The 17,526-nt window shown below is 37.8% G+C and overlaps 1 protein-coding gene across 1 annotated transcript; it reads left to right on the top strand.

Moving 5' to 3' along the window:
- The first annotated feature begins 206 nt into the window (after window positions 1-206).
- LOC109429172 (MICOS complex subunit MIC27) lies at window positions 207-3,973 on the top strand. Its single transcript, XM_029880336.2, has 3 exons — window positions 207-359; window positions 446-791; window positions 3,535-3,973. Exons 2-3 carry the CDS (start codon window positions 455-457, stop codon window positions 3,900-3,902), a joined length of 705 nt encoding a protein of 234 aa, XP_029736196.1. The 5' UTR covers window positions 207-359; window positions 446-454; the 3' UTR covers window positions 3,903-3,973.
- The last annotated feature ends 13,553 nt before the right edge of the window (window positions 3,974-17,526 follow it).

Raw genomic sequence — 17,526 nt, 5'->3', positions numbered from 1 at the left:
ACACCGACCTCTCCTCCTCATTGAATCAACGGTACCTAATTAAGTTAATCAATCGTTATTTTTTCGAAAACTATTTTAAGAATAATCAAATATGACCACCAAATTATCATCTTCAGTCCCACTGTGCGATGCAAAATTTGCAACACTACCGCCACCTTCAATTTGACAACGATAACGATACCAGCCAAGACACAACCCTAATCGTAGCAGCTTTCAGGAATGGCCTGCAGAGCGCGTTCCACTCTTCAGCTCTCCATCTGTCAAAATCATATGATTGTTTGACAAAACAACATTTCCATCACTACGCAAAATTTTCGTCGCGACGCGAGTCATTCAAAATTATATAATTTTCGTAAAAAGTTTGTATTTGAAATTAGTGGATTAAACATTGTATTTTTCAGTTCCTCAGTATGTTCACAATGTGATTAATGTGTGATATTTGCAGAATTCAGCGATGATCCGTGGTGTCTGCAGCAGTGCCCCGTTTGTTTTGGGAGCTGCCGTCGTCGCAAAAGCTTCAGAGGAAACCGGTGCCAGCAGCAAAGGAGCCGACAACAAAACGAAACCGATTATCTGCAAGCCCTCGGAGCTTCCTCTCTACCGGCCAATCAATCAGAAAATTGCTTGCGAATGCGAAGGCCATAAGGCGAGTACTCCCTCCAAGCCGGTTCAGGCAATCGAGGAGGGATTCCGTGTTGTGCGAGTGCAATTGTCCGAGGCGTCCCACCTGCTGACGGATCAGAAGAAGCAAGTAGTCCAGTGGTACGAGGATGGGAAGAAGCAAACGAAATGTGAGTACTGATAAATAGATAGCTTTTGTAAGATTTGGGGGTAGGGTAAGGTAGAGTAAGATGGCATTTTTCAAAATTGTATCGTTTTTAATGACAATAATAGCCTCATTTGTTAGGCATTCAAAGTGCTAATAGCAACTAAACAACTTTTGCTTAATGGTGGGGTATAATGAGTACCTTGTAATTGTAATTTATTATCATAAACGTAGGCCTGGCGGTGTCCCTGGCCAAGTTCGCAGGGGTTGACGGTATTAAAGTGAAGGAGTTTCATTTTGATTATTGTAATGTAGTGTTCTTTAGTGAAACATATCACCTTTTTAACACTTTAATGCGCCTCCAACGGTTCATCGCGAATCGGCTGCTGCAGATGGAGTATGGCTGATCATATACATCAGACATGCTCGATAAACACGGAGGAACCGCCAAGGCTCAGTAGAGTCTATTCCCAAGCAATAGTTCCAAATCGGTTGGATTTGAGAAGGTTTTGATGATCGTTACAAATCCTAATAAAAGTTTTATAGGATTTGTGACTGGTCTTGGAACCTTTTACAGCCAGCTGACTTCAAAATGTTGTTTGGGCTCTATTTGCCACGTTTCTCGGTTGATTTTGATTAGTAATTTATTAAAGTCATAGTCGCTTTTTCGAATTTTAGGTACTTGATTATATTTTCTTTAAATAAAGCAATTAAAATCAACCGAAAAATTAATAGTGGGAAGGAGATTTGCAGCACTTAATTGTGCTGATAGATTCGAAGCTAACGTGCGAACACTTAAACGCATTGTTGACGTCAATGCGTTCGACGTGACAGTTTGGACGAAAAACTGATTGCTTTTTATTAACTGAACAACGTTACTTTTGTATGACTAGGTTGACATTTCTAGGCCGCGCATGAGAATATGACATGGTTTATCTTGATAGGACCGATAGGACAGAACGAATTTGAATATTTTTCATAGTATTTGTAGGGGGATGAATACATAATAGTTGGCAAGCAATTTTTGTTTTATTAAAGTCAACTGACCAACTTGGCGTATTTTTGTTTATCTCTTAGATGGTGCTATGACACCAACAGAAAAAATATCAGAAGTTCAGTTACATGTTTATGTGGGTTTTGGACCGATGACAATTTAAGGACACAAGAGATGAACACAGAGAAGTAGAAATCAAGAAAACAATTTGACACAGAATCGACTATATTTTAACATACGGGTTCGACTGATTCGATGAATCTATCTAGAAGTGTCTAGGAGACAATTGACGCTAAGATTGGAAAAAAGCTTGCAGTTGGGACTAGACTACAACAGTGGCCATAGGAAACAATGCGCTAGACAGCATTATTATTCATTTTTTAATATTTACCCGTAGGCTTTTCGCCGGTTGACAGTACAGTATTTAGCTGTGTACGAAGATACGGATTAGCTGGTGTACAGATGACAGAGTTCTCACGGGCAGTGCTTCAAGCGAGGCTTACATAACAAACCTATTTTCCTTGACTTTCCACGCAATGGACATCTGACCGAACACACGTGTTTTCGTTAATCTCCTAAGCATTACATATTAAGACATGACGTATGTGCATGACGGAACAACTAGCAGGACACAGTTCTAGACGTCTCTTTTCAATAACGACATTCAGCATATTTCCAATAAAACTACACTTCAATGTAGCAAAGACTAAAGCTGCTGTGATAGAACAGATCAGAATGACTTAATTGACTTATTGACTACATATTGGAGATCTACTTCGAATAACTGACAAATTGACGAGAACCTAACTAAATACATGGACCATACTACAAAAAAAAACAATTGACAAAAAGAAAAAAGGGGAAACTTTTATTAAAACTATTTTTGTTCAACGCAGGCCAAAACAGTGTCGACTTGGGCCACGATATGCCTACGTACTTCTGTGTGTTGAAACAAAAATAGAGGCTCATAGAAGCAAACGTAGGGAAAGGGTGCGGTGTAGAACATAAGCACAGTGTGCTACCGCCGTAATCACTTCGAAAAAAAAAAATAAAAATAAACGTAGGCCTGGCGGTGTAACCCCTGGGCTTGGAGTATATCTTCCAGGATGCTTTGATTTCAGGCATGTGGCCGATGTGCTTTGCAGTAATGATTGGAATAGCTGAATGTAGGGTCTGGGACCATTTGGGCAGGAGCACCTATTTTGGGCACTTGCTGCTATAACTCAGTCAATTTTCAATCGATCGACTTGATTTTTGAGACACGATCAGCTAGGCACAGTATCTAGCCATGTACAAAAAATCAAGTCAATCGGCTTGAAATTGACTGGGTTGTAGCAGCAAGTGCCCAAAATAGGTGCTCCTGCCCAAATGGTCCCAGACCCTATAATCAATGGCAAACAATTCTGTAAAAATCAAATCTTCAAGTCATCTGATATAGTTATACTGATCATGCTGCTGCATAGTAGGGTCTGGGACCATTTGGGCAGGAGCACCTATTTTGGGCACTTGTTGTAATAACTCAGTCAATTTTGAACCGATTGACATGATTTTTGAGACACGATCAGATACGCACAGTATCTAGCCGTGTGCAGAAATTCAAGTCAATCGGTTTGAAATTGACTGAGTTACAGCAGCAAGTGCCCAAAATAGGTGCTCCTGCCCAAATGGTCCCAGACCCTATATCGAACATTTGAAGACTATTGGGACCCTTAATGGTCATGTCGGTGTGTGTTCCACAATCTTTAATGTTTACCTTCTCTTATTTTCCTTTCAGTCATCCGTGATTATCTAAATGAAGAGGACAACACGATGCCCCGCGTAGGAGCAGTTGCCATCGGTGGTTTAGCTGGTCTAATTTTCGGCCTCCGAGGTGGGTTCATTCGTCGTTTGCTGTACACGTCGGTGGGTGCCGGTGGCGTCGCGTCCGTATGCTATCCCCAGGAAGCGGAAATGTACGCCCAGCATGGATTAGTAGAAGCGAAAAAATATGCCACCATCGGCTACAACTTTGTGTACGGTGTAAAGCCAGGCGATAAACAACTAGAACTGCCAACAATTCCAACCAGCATGGGTGAACTAAAAGATAGCGTTTCGGGACTAGCCAAATCTGCCTACAATGCAGTGTTTCCGGATAAAAAGTAAATTTCGGACAGTGTTAAGCTTATTTGGATGTGTTGACTTCTTTGGAAAATAAAATGCGGTGTAGTAAATTAGTTGTTGTTTTATAAACGTTATAAAGAAAATTGCCTGAAAATTATTACCGAATCTCCATTTAGGTTACCTTACCTTACCGGTCAGACTAAGGCCTTAGTGACCTCTGCTGTACATACACTCCCGTGCAAAAGTTTGGAGTCACCCTTTCAAAAACATGGAAATGTTTTTCTGTCATATTTCAGTCATCTTTCATTCAATCCCCTGGGCTTTGGATCAATATTGTCTAGGGAAGAGTGTCTTCTGAGGGCCCTCTTGTTTCACTTGTTGCTAGTGTTGTTAAACCATATTTCTTTATTACTTTATTAATATTTTTTTCTGATATAACAACATTAGATTAATGGGTGCGACAGGAGTGACCATCAAAGCCACTTATGTCCCAGGATAATTCGATCCAATAGCCAACGGCTTCCTCAATGGCCGACTGGGTGCGTGCTTTGGGTGGCGGATTTAAGCAAAGGAAGGGGAATCATACTTCGATTGACTTCATCGGATAAAGTGCCATCCGATAAGCGTTCTTGTATGAATCACCTTCCATCGTCTCGCAGTCAAAATTGAATTTAATTAAGCGAATAAATGTTAAAAAACTTAAATACTAAACCAATTGTATTACAGATTTGTCCTTATTTCAACTCTAGACATTTTTATTACTGTATTAGTTTCAATATTTAGTTATAAAGTTTGAGAAAGAGTATAGCTACATGACTGCGAGACGACGTGGACCACATTGAGGAAATAATTAGTCGATATAGGGTAGTTGGACCATTAGGGAGGGGCCTCTATTTTGGGCATTTTTCTGCTGTTGCTCGGCCGGTTGGACTGGTTGACTGAATTTCTTTTGCGCGATGAGATACTTGTATTATCTACCCGAGCACGAGAATTTGGGTCAGTTGGTTCGATGTTGAATGGGTTGTGCCAGCGGAATGCCTGAGATGGTTGCCACTGCCCAGATAGTTCGGCTTCCTAATCAAATGTCGAAATTTTTAAAGGCCCAGCTATGCTGCAAATACAAAATATTTTATTTTCTTGCAAATTAAATATAATTAAAACTACATTAAATTATAATTGATATTCGTGACGATTTTTTTTCCTGTTTGTTTGATCACATACACACTATTACTAAAACAGTTACTGCTATTATTCATAAACATAAACACTAAACACATAATAATTACTAATCCATTTTTCCTTCTTTGTCTTTCTTTGTTTTTCTCTATAAAATTTTGCATGGTTCGCATCCTTGCGGAACATGAACGGCGCATGAGCACAAGCTTTTTCAGATTAACATATGGAAGATCTTCGAAAGACAACCAGAAGCTAACAAACACAGTCTATGGGGAAGTATCATCGACATATGTAAGTAAACAAATGTAAAATACTCTCCATGGAACCTGAATTCTAAGCGTGCAAAGGTAAATAACTAACATACGGCGGGAAACAATAATTTATCAGGAAACTAAGTGGATGGAAAATTATTTATTGCAGTGTAAATGAAAATTTAACTAAAGTTACGCGTACGAATGAATAACTAGTTTTCAAGTAGTTTTCTTCTTTTCAAAAGCTCTAATTCTCTTTTTTTTTGCAAATTTGTGGAGCTTTTGCAGCCGAATAGCATTGATATTGTCAAGTCCGTACTAACTCCCGGCCCGAGTTGCAACACTTAATTGTGCTTATAGCTCCGAAGCTAACGCGTGATCAATAACTTAAGATGCTTTGTTGACGTCAATGCGTCTCGACACGACACCTACTTCTTTGACTAAGCTGAACAACATTACTTATGAATGACAAGGAAAATATTTCTGCGTTTTTAAATGTTGGTATTATATGAAAAGTGAGGGAGTATGGCGTGTTTTCTACAAGAAAAAACTAGTAGGACTGACAGAACAATTCAAAGATTTAGCCGCATATTGCCTGGATCTAGGAGCAATTTCTGTTAGGTGCAAATGTTTATTAGTTATGAAGCTAATACGTTATCAATGAGACCAATTAGTCTGGACATCTTAAATAATAATCTGCAATAAATGACGCAAAAACATTATGACCAGCAATTATTGACATAATGAACATAACTACTTGATATAACACTTCAATAGAGTAGAGGCTATGGGGCAAAACAGTAACGCTACTTAAGTTCGGGAATCTAAGGCAACTAACTGACAAATTGACAAGGACCTAACATACAGCATGGACCTTACTACAGAAACCAATTTCATACTTTCTACCGTATTTGCATTATTGTGTCTCAAGTCTAGTCCAATACCTTTCCCCAACCTATATCATTACCCTTCCGATGGTGTTCATGTGGTCCGCACGGACTATTACGGCCATTACCCCTCCTTGATCTTCGGCATTGGATTGACTTGCGCTCTTATTGCCCCACCAACTGCTGCAAAATGAAAATGAAATGAAAATGAAATATTTCAGTCATCTTTCATTCAATCCAGTCGTTCTCAGACTCTATCGTAAGATAAAGAGTTAAAGAGTTAAATTTGATTCGTAGCTCGTAGGTACTGTTTAAGCTTAAATCGGAATAGGAAAGCCTCACTGTAGAATATTGGTAGCGACCTCATAGCAATTGTCGGCATAATTGCAGCAGTGCAGATTTGGCGCGAATCTTCGTTTATTCATGCATGCTTGTATGTAAATTGCCTTGTTCCCTAAATTCCTTTGTTAGATTATCTGTAATATAAAACCACCATAGCAGATAGAATCCAGTTGATAGTCCTTTAGACTCGTACTATAAGTGACTCACAGTTAGACGCGCGCGCAGTCTGAATAAAACCACATAATACTAATAGTTGAACTACAATATATCAATTGAATTAGACATAGTGCAAGACGTTTCAGTTAAGTCCAATAAATTACAGTAGTAATGCAAGTTCGCGATGCTGGCTCTTATTAAAAGAAACGCAAGAATATCCACTCGACTGTGATCAACCAACAGACGCTCTTATGTGCGACAACAGGTACTTTTCACAAATTTCATATGAAATTTTTAGTATAAAAAGATTACTTGAACTTACATGTTTTTCCTAAATCTGTACGAAAAATTGTTTTCCGTGTAATTCAAAATTTTGTCGACTTAATTTTAAAATTAAAGTTGCATTAGAACCCTATTTCTATCCTCTTTGAGAGCTATTCATTAAATTTTAGCGGAAAACTCATAACATAATTCAAATTATTGAGTTAGGTTCACAAGTCACCGTGCAAAAGTTTGGGGTCACCTTCCAAATGAAGTCTGAGTCGAATTTTTGTTTAAATCGTAATATTTTTGGTGCAACTTCAATTATTTCTTTGAAAGTTGAATGGCAAGACACAGAAATGGTTATGAAATGTTCATAAGCTAAGTTCTAGACTAAGTTAAGGTAGAAAATGGTATATAAAATCCTTACTAAATCAGCTAAGTTCGTTATATAAAGCGCGAAAGAGTATAGAAGTGAGATAAAAATGACTAATTAGTGAATTCTACGTGAATCCCATATAACTGTACAGGGGATACTCAAAATAACTGGGACAGGTAAAATTTTCACTTGTCAAAAAATGTTCAACTAGCTGCAACTTTTCGAATAAGGCATCAAATATTCTCAAATTTTTACTGTAAGTTCATCAACTAGTTGTGTATCAGTGGTCCAATTTTGGAAATTTTCGGGCTATTCTACACGAAGTTTTTTTTTTCTGTATTAACGAGATTTTTAACCCTAGGCTAGTTCATCTCGGAAACACGAAGTTAAAAATATTCTAGAAAAAGGTATAATTATCCGATAGCCAACTTTGAGCTGTTATATCTCCGGATTCAATGATCCGCATGCAATGAAATTTTGATCATTAATGACTGATATAATGAACTTTGAAAAACATTTGATTTAATTTGGAATTATTATTAAGAGAAAAAGTTATAGCGATTTCATTTATTCTATGTTTTTTTACTAAATGTATCTATTTTTCATATGCATCCCGTTACTTTTTCAATATAATGCCGATCATTTGGTTGCTTTCCTTCGAGACATTAATATATTCAAGTCAATTAGAGGGAATTTCAATGAACTAGAACTATTATCTTGAACTTTGAAACGATGATGAAGTTTTGGATAAATTGGCGTTTTATTAGGAAAATAATCTAATCGTTATAATTTCTTTCGTGTAAAAAAAATTAAGTTTAGTCAAAAGTTTTTAATAGCTCATTATATCAGTCATAAATGATCAAATTTTCATTGCATTCGGTTTATTGAATAAAGAGATATAACAGCTCAAAGTTGGCTATCGGATAATTATACTTTTTTCTAGAATATTTTTAACTTCGTGTAGAATAACCAATTTCCAAAATTGGACTACTGATACACAACTAGTTGATGAACTTACAGTAAAAATTTGAGAATATTTGATGCCCTATTCGAAAAGTTACGGATAGTTGAACATTTTTTGACAAGTGAAAATTTTACCTGTCCCAGTTATTTTGAGTATCCCCTGTAAGTGTTATAATCACAAACATACCATTACCTCAAAATCCATAAGTTTCAGGAATGTTACATATTTTAATATAAATGGCATTTTCGTCAAACAGTTATCCCTTTTTTTGGTACCGAAACCCAAAATCTCGAATGTAATAGTACATTCGGAGAAATGACATTCGTTGTAATGGTTTTTGGGGTAATGGTGTATTTGTGGTTTTAACACTTACAGCTATATAGGGTAGAATTTTCGAATAAGTCATTTTTATCTCACTTCTATCCTCCTTCGCACTTTATATAATGAACTTAGCTGATTTAGTATGGTATAATACCATTTTCTACCTTAACTTAGTCTAGAACTTAGTTTATGAACATTTCATAACCATTTCTGTGTCTTGCCATTCAACTATCATAGCAGGAATTGGAGTTGCACCACACAAAATTACGATTTGAATAAAAATCCGACTCAGACTTCATTTGAAAGGTGACCCCAAACTTTTGCACGGTGACTTGTAAACCTAACTCGATAATTTAAATTATGTTCTGAATTTTTCCGCTAAAATCTAATGAATGGCTCTCAAAGAGGATAGAAATAGGGTTCTAATGCAGCTCTAATTTTGAAAACTCGAAGGGAGCGTTGGTCCTCTGCTTTGCACGTAGGGTCCAACCTTTGTGCCCATAGAGGACTAAATCAGCGTTTTGTAGATAATTAACTTCGTGTGACGGGTGTGGGGTTCTCCGTACAGTACAATCCAGATGTTTCTGATTCTCTCCCGGATCTCCAGATCCGATTCGGGAACCAGTTCTTAATGCCTCCTTACACTTGTTTTAACCCGTCGTAATTTGCTCAACCACTTGCTATCACTCCCGCTCACATACTGACTGATGCAACCTAGAATGCAACACTGTAAAGTTTGAACTACCCAAAAGATGTGAATATCAACCCAAGTGCCAAGGTATCTAGATGTTTCAGTGATAGGTCACCACAACGGGGAACTTTGTTCGATCGTTGAGTTCTGCAGAGTTCACTGGTGTCGTTGTCGGCGGTCACCAGTGAGCCCAAGTATTTACACGAATTCTTCAACCGCCTCGATTTCATCACCGTCGATATAAATTCGGGGTGGCGGGCGCGGTGATTCCTCCGGAGCCCTTTGCCATCATGTACTTTGTCTTCGACACATTAATGACTAATCCGATTCGCCTGGCTTCACTCATTAGTCGGATGTACGTTTCCGCCATCGTCTCAAATTTACGAGCAATAATATCAATATCATCAGCGAAACCAAGCAGCTGAACGGACATCGTGAAAAACGTTTCACTCGTGTTTATCGCCGCTCTCCTTATTACACTCTCTAGAGAAGTGTTAATCAGCAAGCACGAAAAGACCAGCACAAGGACCATCACCTTGTCGTAACCCTCAGCGAGATTCGAACTACGCACATTACTAGATCCATCGTCGCCTTGATCAATCGTATCAGTTTATCCGGGAATCCGTATATCCCTGCATAATCTGCCACAGCTGGTCTCGATCGTTTGTATCATACTCCGAATAAAAATCGATGAACAAGTGATGTGTGGGCACGTTGTGTTCGCGGAATTTTTGCAACACCTGGCGGACGGCGAACCTCCGTTGTAGCGCGGACTTTTTCTTCTTCCTAATGGCTCTACGTTCCTACTAGAGCCTGGCCTGCCTCGCTTCAACTATGTGTTCTTTGAACATTTTCACGGTTAATAATTCAAGGCCTCTATACTTGCCATTGCATGAATTTGTATATTGGGTTTCTTGTTGATGTTTAGACTACTGTGATAATTTGAGAATCCACTGAATCATTTTCCAGCGACATTTCACACTAATTAAACTGATTTTGTTTACCTGTTGTGCATCCGACGCCCCTGTGATGAACTCAACGGAACTTGTGTATGCCAGTCGCTGCGAAGTCGTGTGCGAAATTCGACTGTGATGATAATGAATTTCGGCCGAGTCTAAATGGGTGCAAATGTCGCAATATTGTGAGGCAAGAACAATGGCACACTATGCCCAGGGAGTCGAGATTTTTTTTCCGTTTGGAACGGGCATCGAATCCACCGTCTCCGGATTGGCAATCCATAGCCTCAAGGGCCCATATAGCCGAGGCGGTAAACGCACGGGTATTCAGCATGACCATGCTGAGGGTGACGGGTTCGATTCCCGGTCGGTCCAGGATCTTTTCGTAAAGGAAATTTCCTTGACTTCCTTGGGCATAGAGTATCTTCGTGCCTGCCACACGATATACACATGCAAAATGGTCATTGGCAGAGGAAGCTCTCAGTTAATAACTGTGGAAGTGCTCATAGAACACTAAGCTGAGAAGCAGGCTTTGTCCCAATGAGGACGTTACGCCAAGAAGAGAGAGAGAGAGCCTTAAGCGCTAGGCTAATTGGAGACCCGATACCTACATAATACCTAAACAAGCTATTTTCAATACCAGGTTAACCAACCTATACCTTGTCTTGGTACACTCAGCCAAATAACCTTAAGATTTCCATAAGGCCCTACTTATGAAACGGCCTTTAAATAATTCATAATGATTCGGATGAATTTCATAAGGTCACTCTATGACGTAAAATCGTCTCACAGCTTGGCTTTTATTCATGTTTAGCAACATGGTATTCTCAAGCGTCGGTAGCCGTGTGGATAAAACACGGGCTCGGTGATCCCGACGCTCATGGATTGAATCCAGTCTGCATAATTTTTAGATTTTTTTGTTCTTTTCATAAGTATATCTTATGAAATTTGTCATAGCAACCACGATCAAGTTTCATAAAGTATTCTTATGGCATGCATAAGAATTAGTTATAGCAAATTTTCATAAGGTATTTCAATGAATTTCGCTAGTTTTTTTCGCTGAGTGTACAAGCAAAGCAAAGCAAAGATAACCGTACACATCGTAGTTGGTACTCCGTGATTCACCAGCACAATCGAAGTTGCACAGAGATCCAATGAATGGTGCTCGGGACTAGCTACACACTCTCAATGTGCACAACTCGAGAGTTCAATATTTTAAAGTCAATAACGGCGCCGGACACGACCTTACGGTCATCGGGAAAGGGGAAGGAATGTTAGTTCGACAACCGTTGTAATACTAGAAACTGTGGAGACCACAGCATCCCCACAGTTGTCTCGGGAAGGAGTATTTGTTGGTAGGGTAGGGTAAGGTGTGGATTAGGCCTGTCCACCCTTTCAAAAATGTTCTCTGATTCTCAAGTCCACCTCCATATTTTTATTGGCATCCTAAAAGAAGTAACTGGTCAAAATTTCAGCCATTGAAATTAAGAGGCGCATCAAAACAACTTTGTGTTTTTCGACTATTTTTGAACTTCAAAAAATCATAACTACACTAAAACTCGTCAAAATTTGATTCTTTCGACGGAAAATGAAAGCTATAGGGTAAAAACACTAGACTTCGCCCCCTAAAATTCTGCTCTAATCTTCGCCACTTCATACATAAAAAATGGAATTTGTATGAAGGGGTCGAAGACTAGAGCAGTGGCGAAGTCTAGTGCATTTACCCTACTTGTTTGCTACAACTTCTCCGAACAACGTGCGCCAATAAAATTGAAGGAAACTTGTGTAATTATCACATTTGTAAACAGAAAAACCTAAAAAAGTTGATTTTTTTTAATAAATTTTGTTCTGGAACACTCTAATATACGTAATAAGTTGGATATTTCAAAACGGCATCATATTCGCTCATGTTTTTTTGGTTATTTGCTTCTTTGGGGGCTATCCATTAATTACGTAAGGGTTTATGGGAGGAGGGGGGGTTTGAGAAATCTTACGCTCCATACAAAAATATTTGGGTTTTCATACAAAAAATCTTACAAGGGGGGGTGAGGGGGTCGAAAAATCGTAAAATTTCCCTTGCGTAACTAATGGACAGCCCCTTGACACCAATGCTGTAGGAGTTGAGCAAAAAATATTAAAATTCGGAAAGCCAAATGTGGCCTAAAAACTAGCTTAACTAGCGCTGTGGCGCGAAATTGTACTGATCGTAGTAGCTTTGCTTCCTTGTAGATTGCCTTGGCTACCCCCTACCACGGATGATAACAAACAAGCGTGATGACAGGCGTTGGCTTTCATATCAGTGCTGACGCGATGCCACTTTTTGCGCGCCAAAGCGTGATTGCACCCGAAAAGTTAGTTTTTAGGCCACATTTGGCTTTCACGAATTTTAGTAATTTTTGCTCAACTCCCACAGCATTGGTGTCAAACAAGCAAATAACCAGAAATCATTCGAGAATATGATGCCGTTTTGAACAATCCAACTTATTACGTATATTAGAGTGTTCCAGAACGAAATCTATCAAAAAAAAAAAACAACTTTTTGGGGTTTTTCTGATTACAAATGTGATGCTTACACAATATTTCTACAATTTTATTGGCATACGTTCTTCGGAGAACTTGTAGCAAACAAGTATAGCTTTCAATTTGTACCAAAAGAAATAAATTTTGACAAGTTTTAGTGTAGTTATGATTTTTTGAAGTTCAAAAATAGTCGAAAAACACAAAACTGATTTGATGCACCTCTTAATTTCAATGGATTTGGCTGAAATTTTGACCAGTTTCTTCTTTTAGGATGCCAATCAAAATATGGGAGTGGACTTGAGAATCAGAGAACATTTTTGAAAGGGTGGACAGGCCTAGTGTGGATCTTGGAGCCACCTTTGGTAGGTGATATTGTCGGGCCGCCACCAAACCGGACTTCGCACAATCAAGTCGCGACGCGACCCAACTCGCGACGTTTTTTAATCATGTCAAAAGTAGTGCGCATCCTTCCCGTTGTAGTCAGCAACACAGCGCACTAGATGCGAAACAGTTGCGACACTTGTGGACCAAGAAAATGGCAACTTTTGATTGAATGTCGGTCTTGATTCCAACCGGATAGACAATATGATCCACTAGTTATATAAAATACACTACACGGTCATCATCCCGATTATGATTTATTTGGTCGCGATAAGGGTAACGCACATACGTCAACGATCGTTCTATATGAATAGGCTGACCATACGTCCCGTATTCAACGGGACAGTACCGTTTTTATGACCTTTTAGGGATGTCCCGTCGTATTGTGGAAAAAGGTCGAAATGTCCCGTATTTTTTGGAAAACGAGCAACTTAGTGTTAACAAAAAAGTTCAGTTTAACTTATTAAGATAATATTTCAAAATGTTTTTCTATAATGACTCTTTTCAATGTAACAGATATTCCTCGAATAAGAAGTAAAGGTTTATCCTGTTGAAATTTCGAGTTAAACATTAATGATTTAATGTATCAGAAATATTTCCTAGGAGCTTAGTCAAACTCACAGTTCAATAGGGTTTTCATGTTTTTATTCAAATTCTCAAAAAGTTTAAAATGTAGTTTGTGAATTGTTAAGCTGTAATGTTGTATTACATTAGATTATACCCTTTTGATTCTTCAGCAATTCTACAGGAATTCACTAGAATAATTGTTAACTTCTCCATTTTTCTCAGTCAACGAATCTTTTTTATGGAAATTTATAGTCATGCAGAAAGGAGTTAAAGTTAAACAAAATAATCATTCTAATAGTGTGATTTATCGGAAGCTTTGGATTTCAGAATTTGAATACGAAAAATGAAAATATTTGTTGAAGGAATTTCATACATGTCTCCTAAAGTAGTTGCCCATAAATATAAAGAAAAAATAAAAATGGACAAGACTACGACTATCATAAAATAATTACATTCAAAAATAAACGTAGAGAATTTTTAGCATTTTCAGTTATTCTTCAATTGCAAAAAAAAATGAAACAATAAAATATTATAACTTCGAGACATATTCTTATGATTGTTTTGCGATGCGACTTAAATTTCGAAAGTTATTCGGATTTGTATGCTCTTGTGGATTTAAATCACATGAAAATGGCTTCTCTAATTTTTAGCCAAACATAATGCAATTAAGAGGCGATGAATAAAATGTGATTTGGATTCTAACTAAGATAACTCTTATTTTCTAACTTGTAATAAATCTTACTGTCTTCAATTTTTTGCACATTTTAACTCTTTAATCGCTCGATTGATTCCTTCTCAAGTAACAATGACAGCTAAATAACAGCTTATTCTGCCAAAATTTTAAAATAAATTTTAAGAGCGTCTTATTTGTCTGTTGTACAACAATAATGTTTGTTTAACATAATTTCAAAGATAACTTAGTGGTCTCAAAACATTGTTTACACTCGCAGGTTTCTTCTATTATATATTTTGCTTTTAACAGAGCACACAAATTTGTATATCTGAGAACTTTTGGAACATAATCGTGCCCTTATGTGCATATGAAACAATTTATAATTTCAGTCTTAAACATGTTGTATGTCCCTAGGTATGTCCCGTATTTTATGCTCATATGTCCCGTTTTTATCTTGTTACTATCTGGTCAGCCTATATATGAAACGCGAGACCGCATTGATTGTTTACCACGGGGATGCTATGGTGGTCTGATTCTGTTGCCGCTTATCATGCGCAACCAGAGCTCACTAATACCAACACTCACTCAATAGAGCAGCGGGGGAAAATAAGGAAAAACGCACTTTGGTGAGCAATGTTTGGGAAAAGATGTGTTGTGTGTCTTTTCACAAACAATTCCCACTCTCTGTAGGAACTTTACCTAAATATTGACACTCTCAAATTGAAAATTATAAAATATTCCGCTTTTTCATGATCAACACTTTTATTAGATCTAATGTGATGCAAGCGTTTTGCACCAATATCCCGCGTAAAAAGGGTAACATTCAAATTTCGCGACTGTATTGGTGTATATATTGGCTGGAACATAAATTTATACTCCACGTAAGGAGGCACAATCCAATCTGTCAAACTCCATAGTGAAAAAATAGGTTGCCGTCCCCTTGTCGTTTACACTACCGTGAAACGTACACTTCTGATTTCGCATTCAATAGGTATTCGCGTCCCCATCTTCCTACCGAGAAAACCGACCGACTCACGGAAATAGTTGCGCGTTTCCCACAGTATTGAACTTAGAGTAGGCTCAGTGTACCAGTTATGGCTATAGTACCTCAAATTCACCATGGTTGATTTTTAACTTTTAACGATGTCAATCATCAAGAAAAAAATATGTGAACAATAGATCACGTTCATAAAAGATGATTGCACTCATTCAAATTTCACATTTTGATCAAATCATGAAATAAATAAATCACTTTCCATAAAATTTCGGCATCATTGCACCCTATTTCGCCATAGTGTACCAGTTTGGCAAATCCCATAAGGAATGCATGTAAATAGTGCGAAGTGGAACCGAAATTAAAAAGTATGTCCATAACTGGTACAGGGTTCCTATCATTGGCACACGTCCTAATAAATAGTAAAAGTGGGTTTGACTCAGATTTTATATTTTTCCTGTAAAGTATGAAAACAAATCTATCATTTGACATATCGACAACATTCGTCGGTCTTCTTCTTATTTTTGTAGAAGTAGTTTGCCTTAGGTAGTGCGATAACTGGTACAGGCACCCTATACGGAGAATGAACTTTCAAGCTTTGATAGCTTTTTTTCGAATTATGTATTTTACTAAGAGTAGTCCCATGTGTTACTTGTGATCGACAGCCGCTGAGCTAATCAAGCCAATTATTTTAAATTTGCTCAATGATTGTTGTGAACTGCAATCACTTTCTTCTTACATGTTATCGCTTCAATATTAGGCCTGCACCAGAGCTACAAGATTAATTTGCAGATATTACAGCCTACAGGAGTCCTCATAAAAACGCATTGGCGAGATTACCCCAACTTCTTCTAGTATGTAAAGAAAAAAAAAGAAGTCGGAATGATCTCACCCAGTTTCATGTCGTCAGATGACCGCAACCACCATAGGCGTAGCCAGAGGGTGGCTGGGAGGGCGTTGCCCCCCCTGGCCTCCAGATTTTTTTTTATTCGAGCCTATTCAAATATTATCAATAATGAAGTGTTACAGAAAAAATATCTCAAAAAATAAACTATTCTTATAATTAAGGTTTTTATCCACACTTTCCAAACCTCTTTTACTCGAAAACCATAGGAAATTTCGCCAAGTGTTTCTTCAAAGAAACCACTTCAATTTTACCATAGAATTTTAACAAATAACAAGCTTGGTTGAATGGCAAAATTTTGTGATGTTTATTCATAGAATACAAAAACAGCATGCTCAATTTTCCAGATATGCCGGAACCAGTTCTGGAAGGAAAAAAAAGGACATTGTAGAACCTTTGGTAGAACCATATGCTGCTATGCTATATGCTCTATATATAAAGTGCAGTTATGTGCTACTGATACACGAACTTCACTAGTATTCAATTCAAACAAACATCATGCTAAGAGCAAAAAACCTGGGGTTTCTTTTGAATTCTTTCAAGAACACCTTCAAAACTTCCTTTAGGAATTTATTCAAGAACTTCTTCAGGGATTGTTTCAGAACTTCCTCAAAGGACTTCTCCAAAAGTTTCTTTTTCGTGAATTCTGCCATGAGTATCTTGCAGGGTTCCGATAGTGATTGTTTTAGGGTTTGTTCCAAGAAATGCTTCAAAAATTCCTCCCACGATTCCTTCAGAAATTTTTACAGATACTTCTGCAAGAATGCATCAACAAATTCCTCCAGGATATTTTTCATAGTTTCCTTCAGTGATTCCATCATGGATTGCTCCTGAGATTTTTTCAAGAATTACTCTATGCATGGGTTCCACCAGTCATTCCTCTGGGAATTTCTCCTGGTATAACTTTAAAGGTTCCTCCAGTGATTGTTCCAGTGCTTTTTTCGAGGATTCCTCCAGGAATTTCTCCAGGGATTCCCAAAGGAATGTCAACAGAAATTATTTTAAGCATTTCTGCTAGTATTCTTTCAAAGTTTTTTTTTTACAGATTTCTCCATATATTCCTTTAAGAATTCCACTAGAGAATGATCAAATAATTCAATCTGGGAAATTCGAAGTATTTCAGTTGCAATATCTTCCAGAAACCCTGTCAGGAAATTTTACCAGAGATTTGCTAAAAAATAGTCCTGCAGTTCCTTGAAACATTGTATTAAACATTGTTTTGAGAGTCCATCCAAAAATTCCA

Source organism: Aedes albopictus, chromosome 3 (assembly GCF_035046485.1).
Source record: "Aedes albopictus strain Foshan chromosome 3, AalbF5, whole genome shotgun sequence".
Lineage (NCBI taxonomy): Eukaryota > Metazoa > Arthropoda > Insecta > Diptera > Culicidae > Aedes > Aedes albopictus.
The sequence above is the reverse complement of the archived record's forward strand: the minus strand, read 5'-3'. Positions and strand labels throughout refer to the sequence as shown.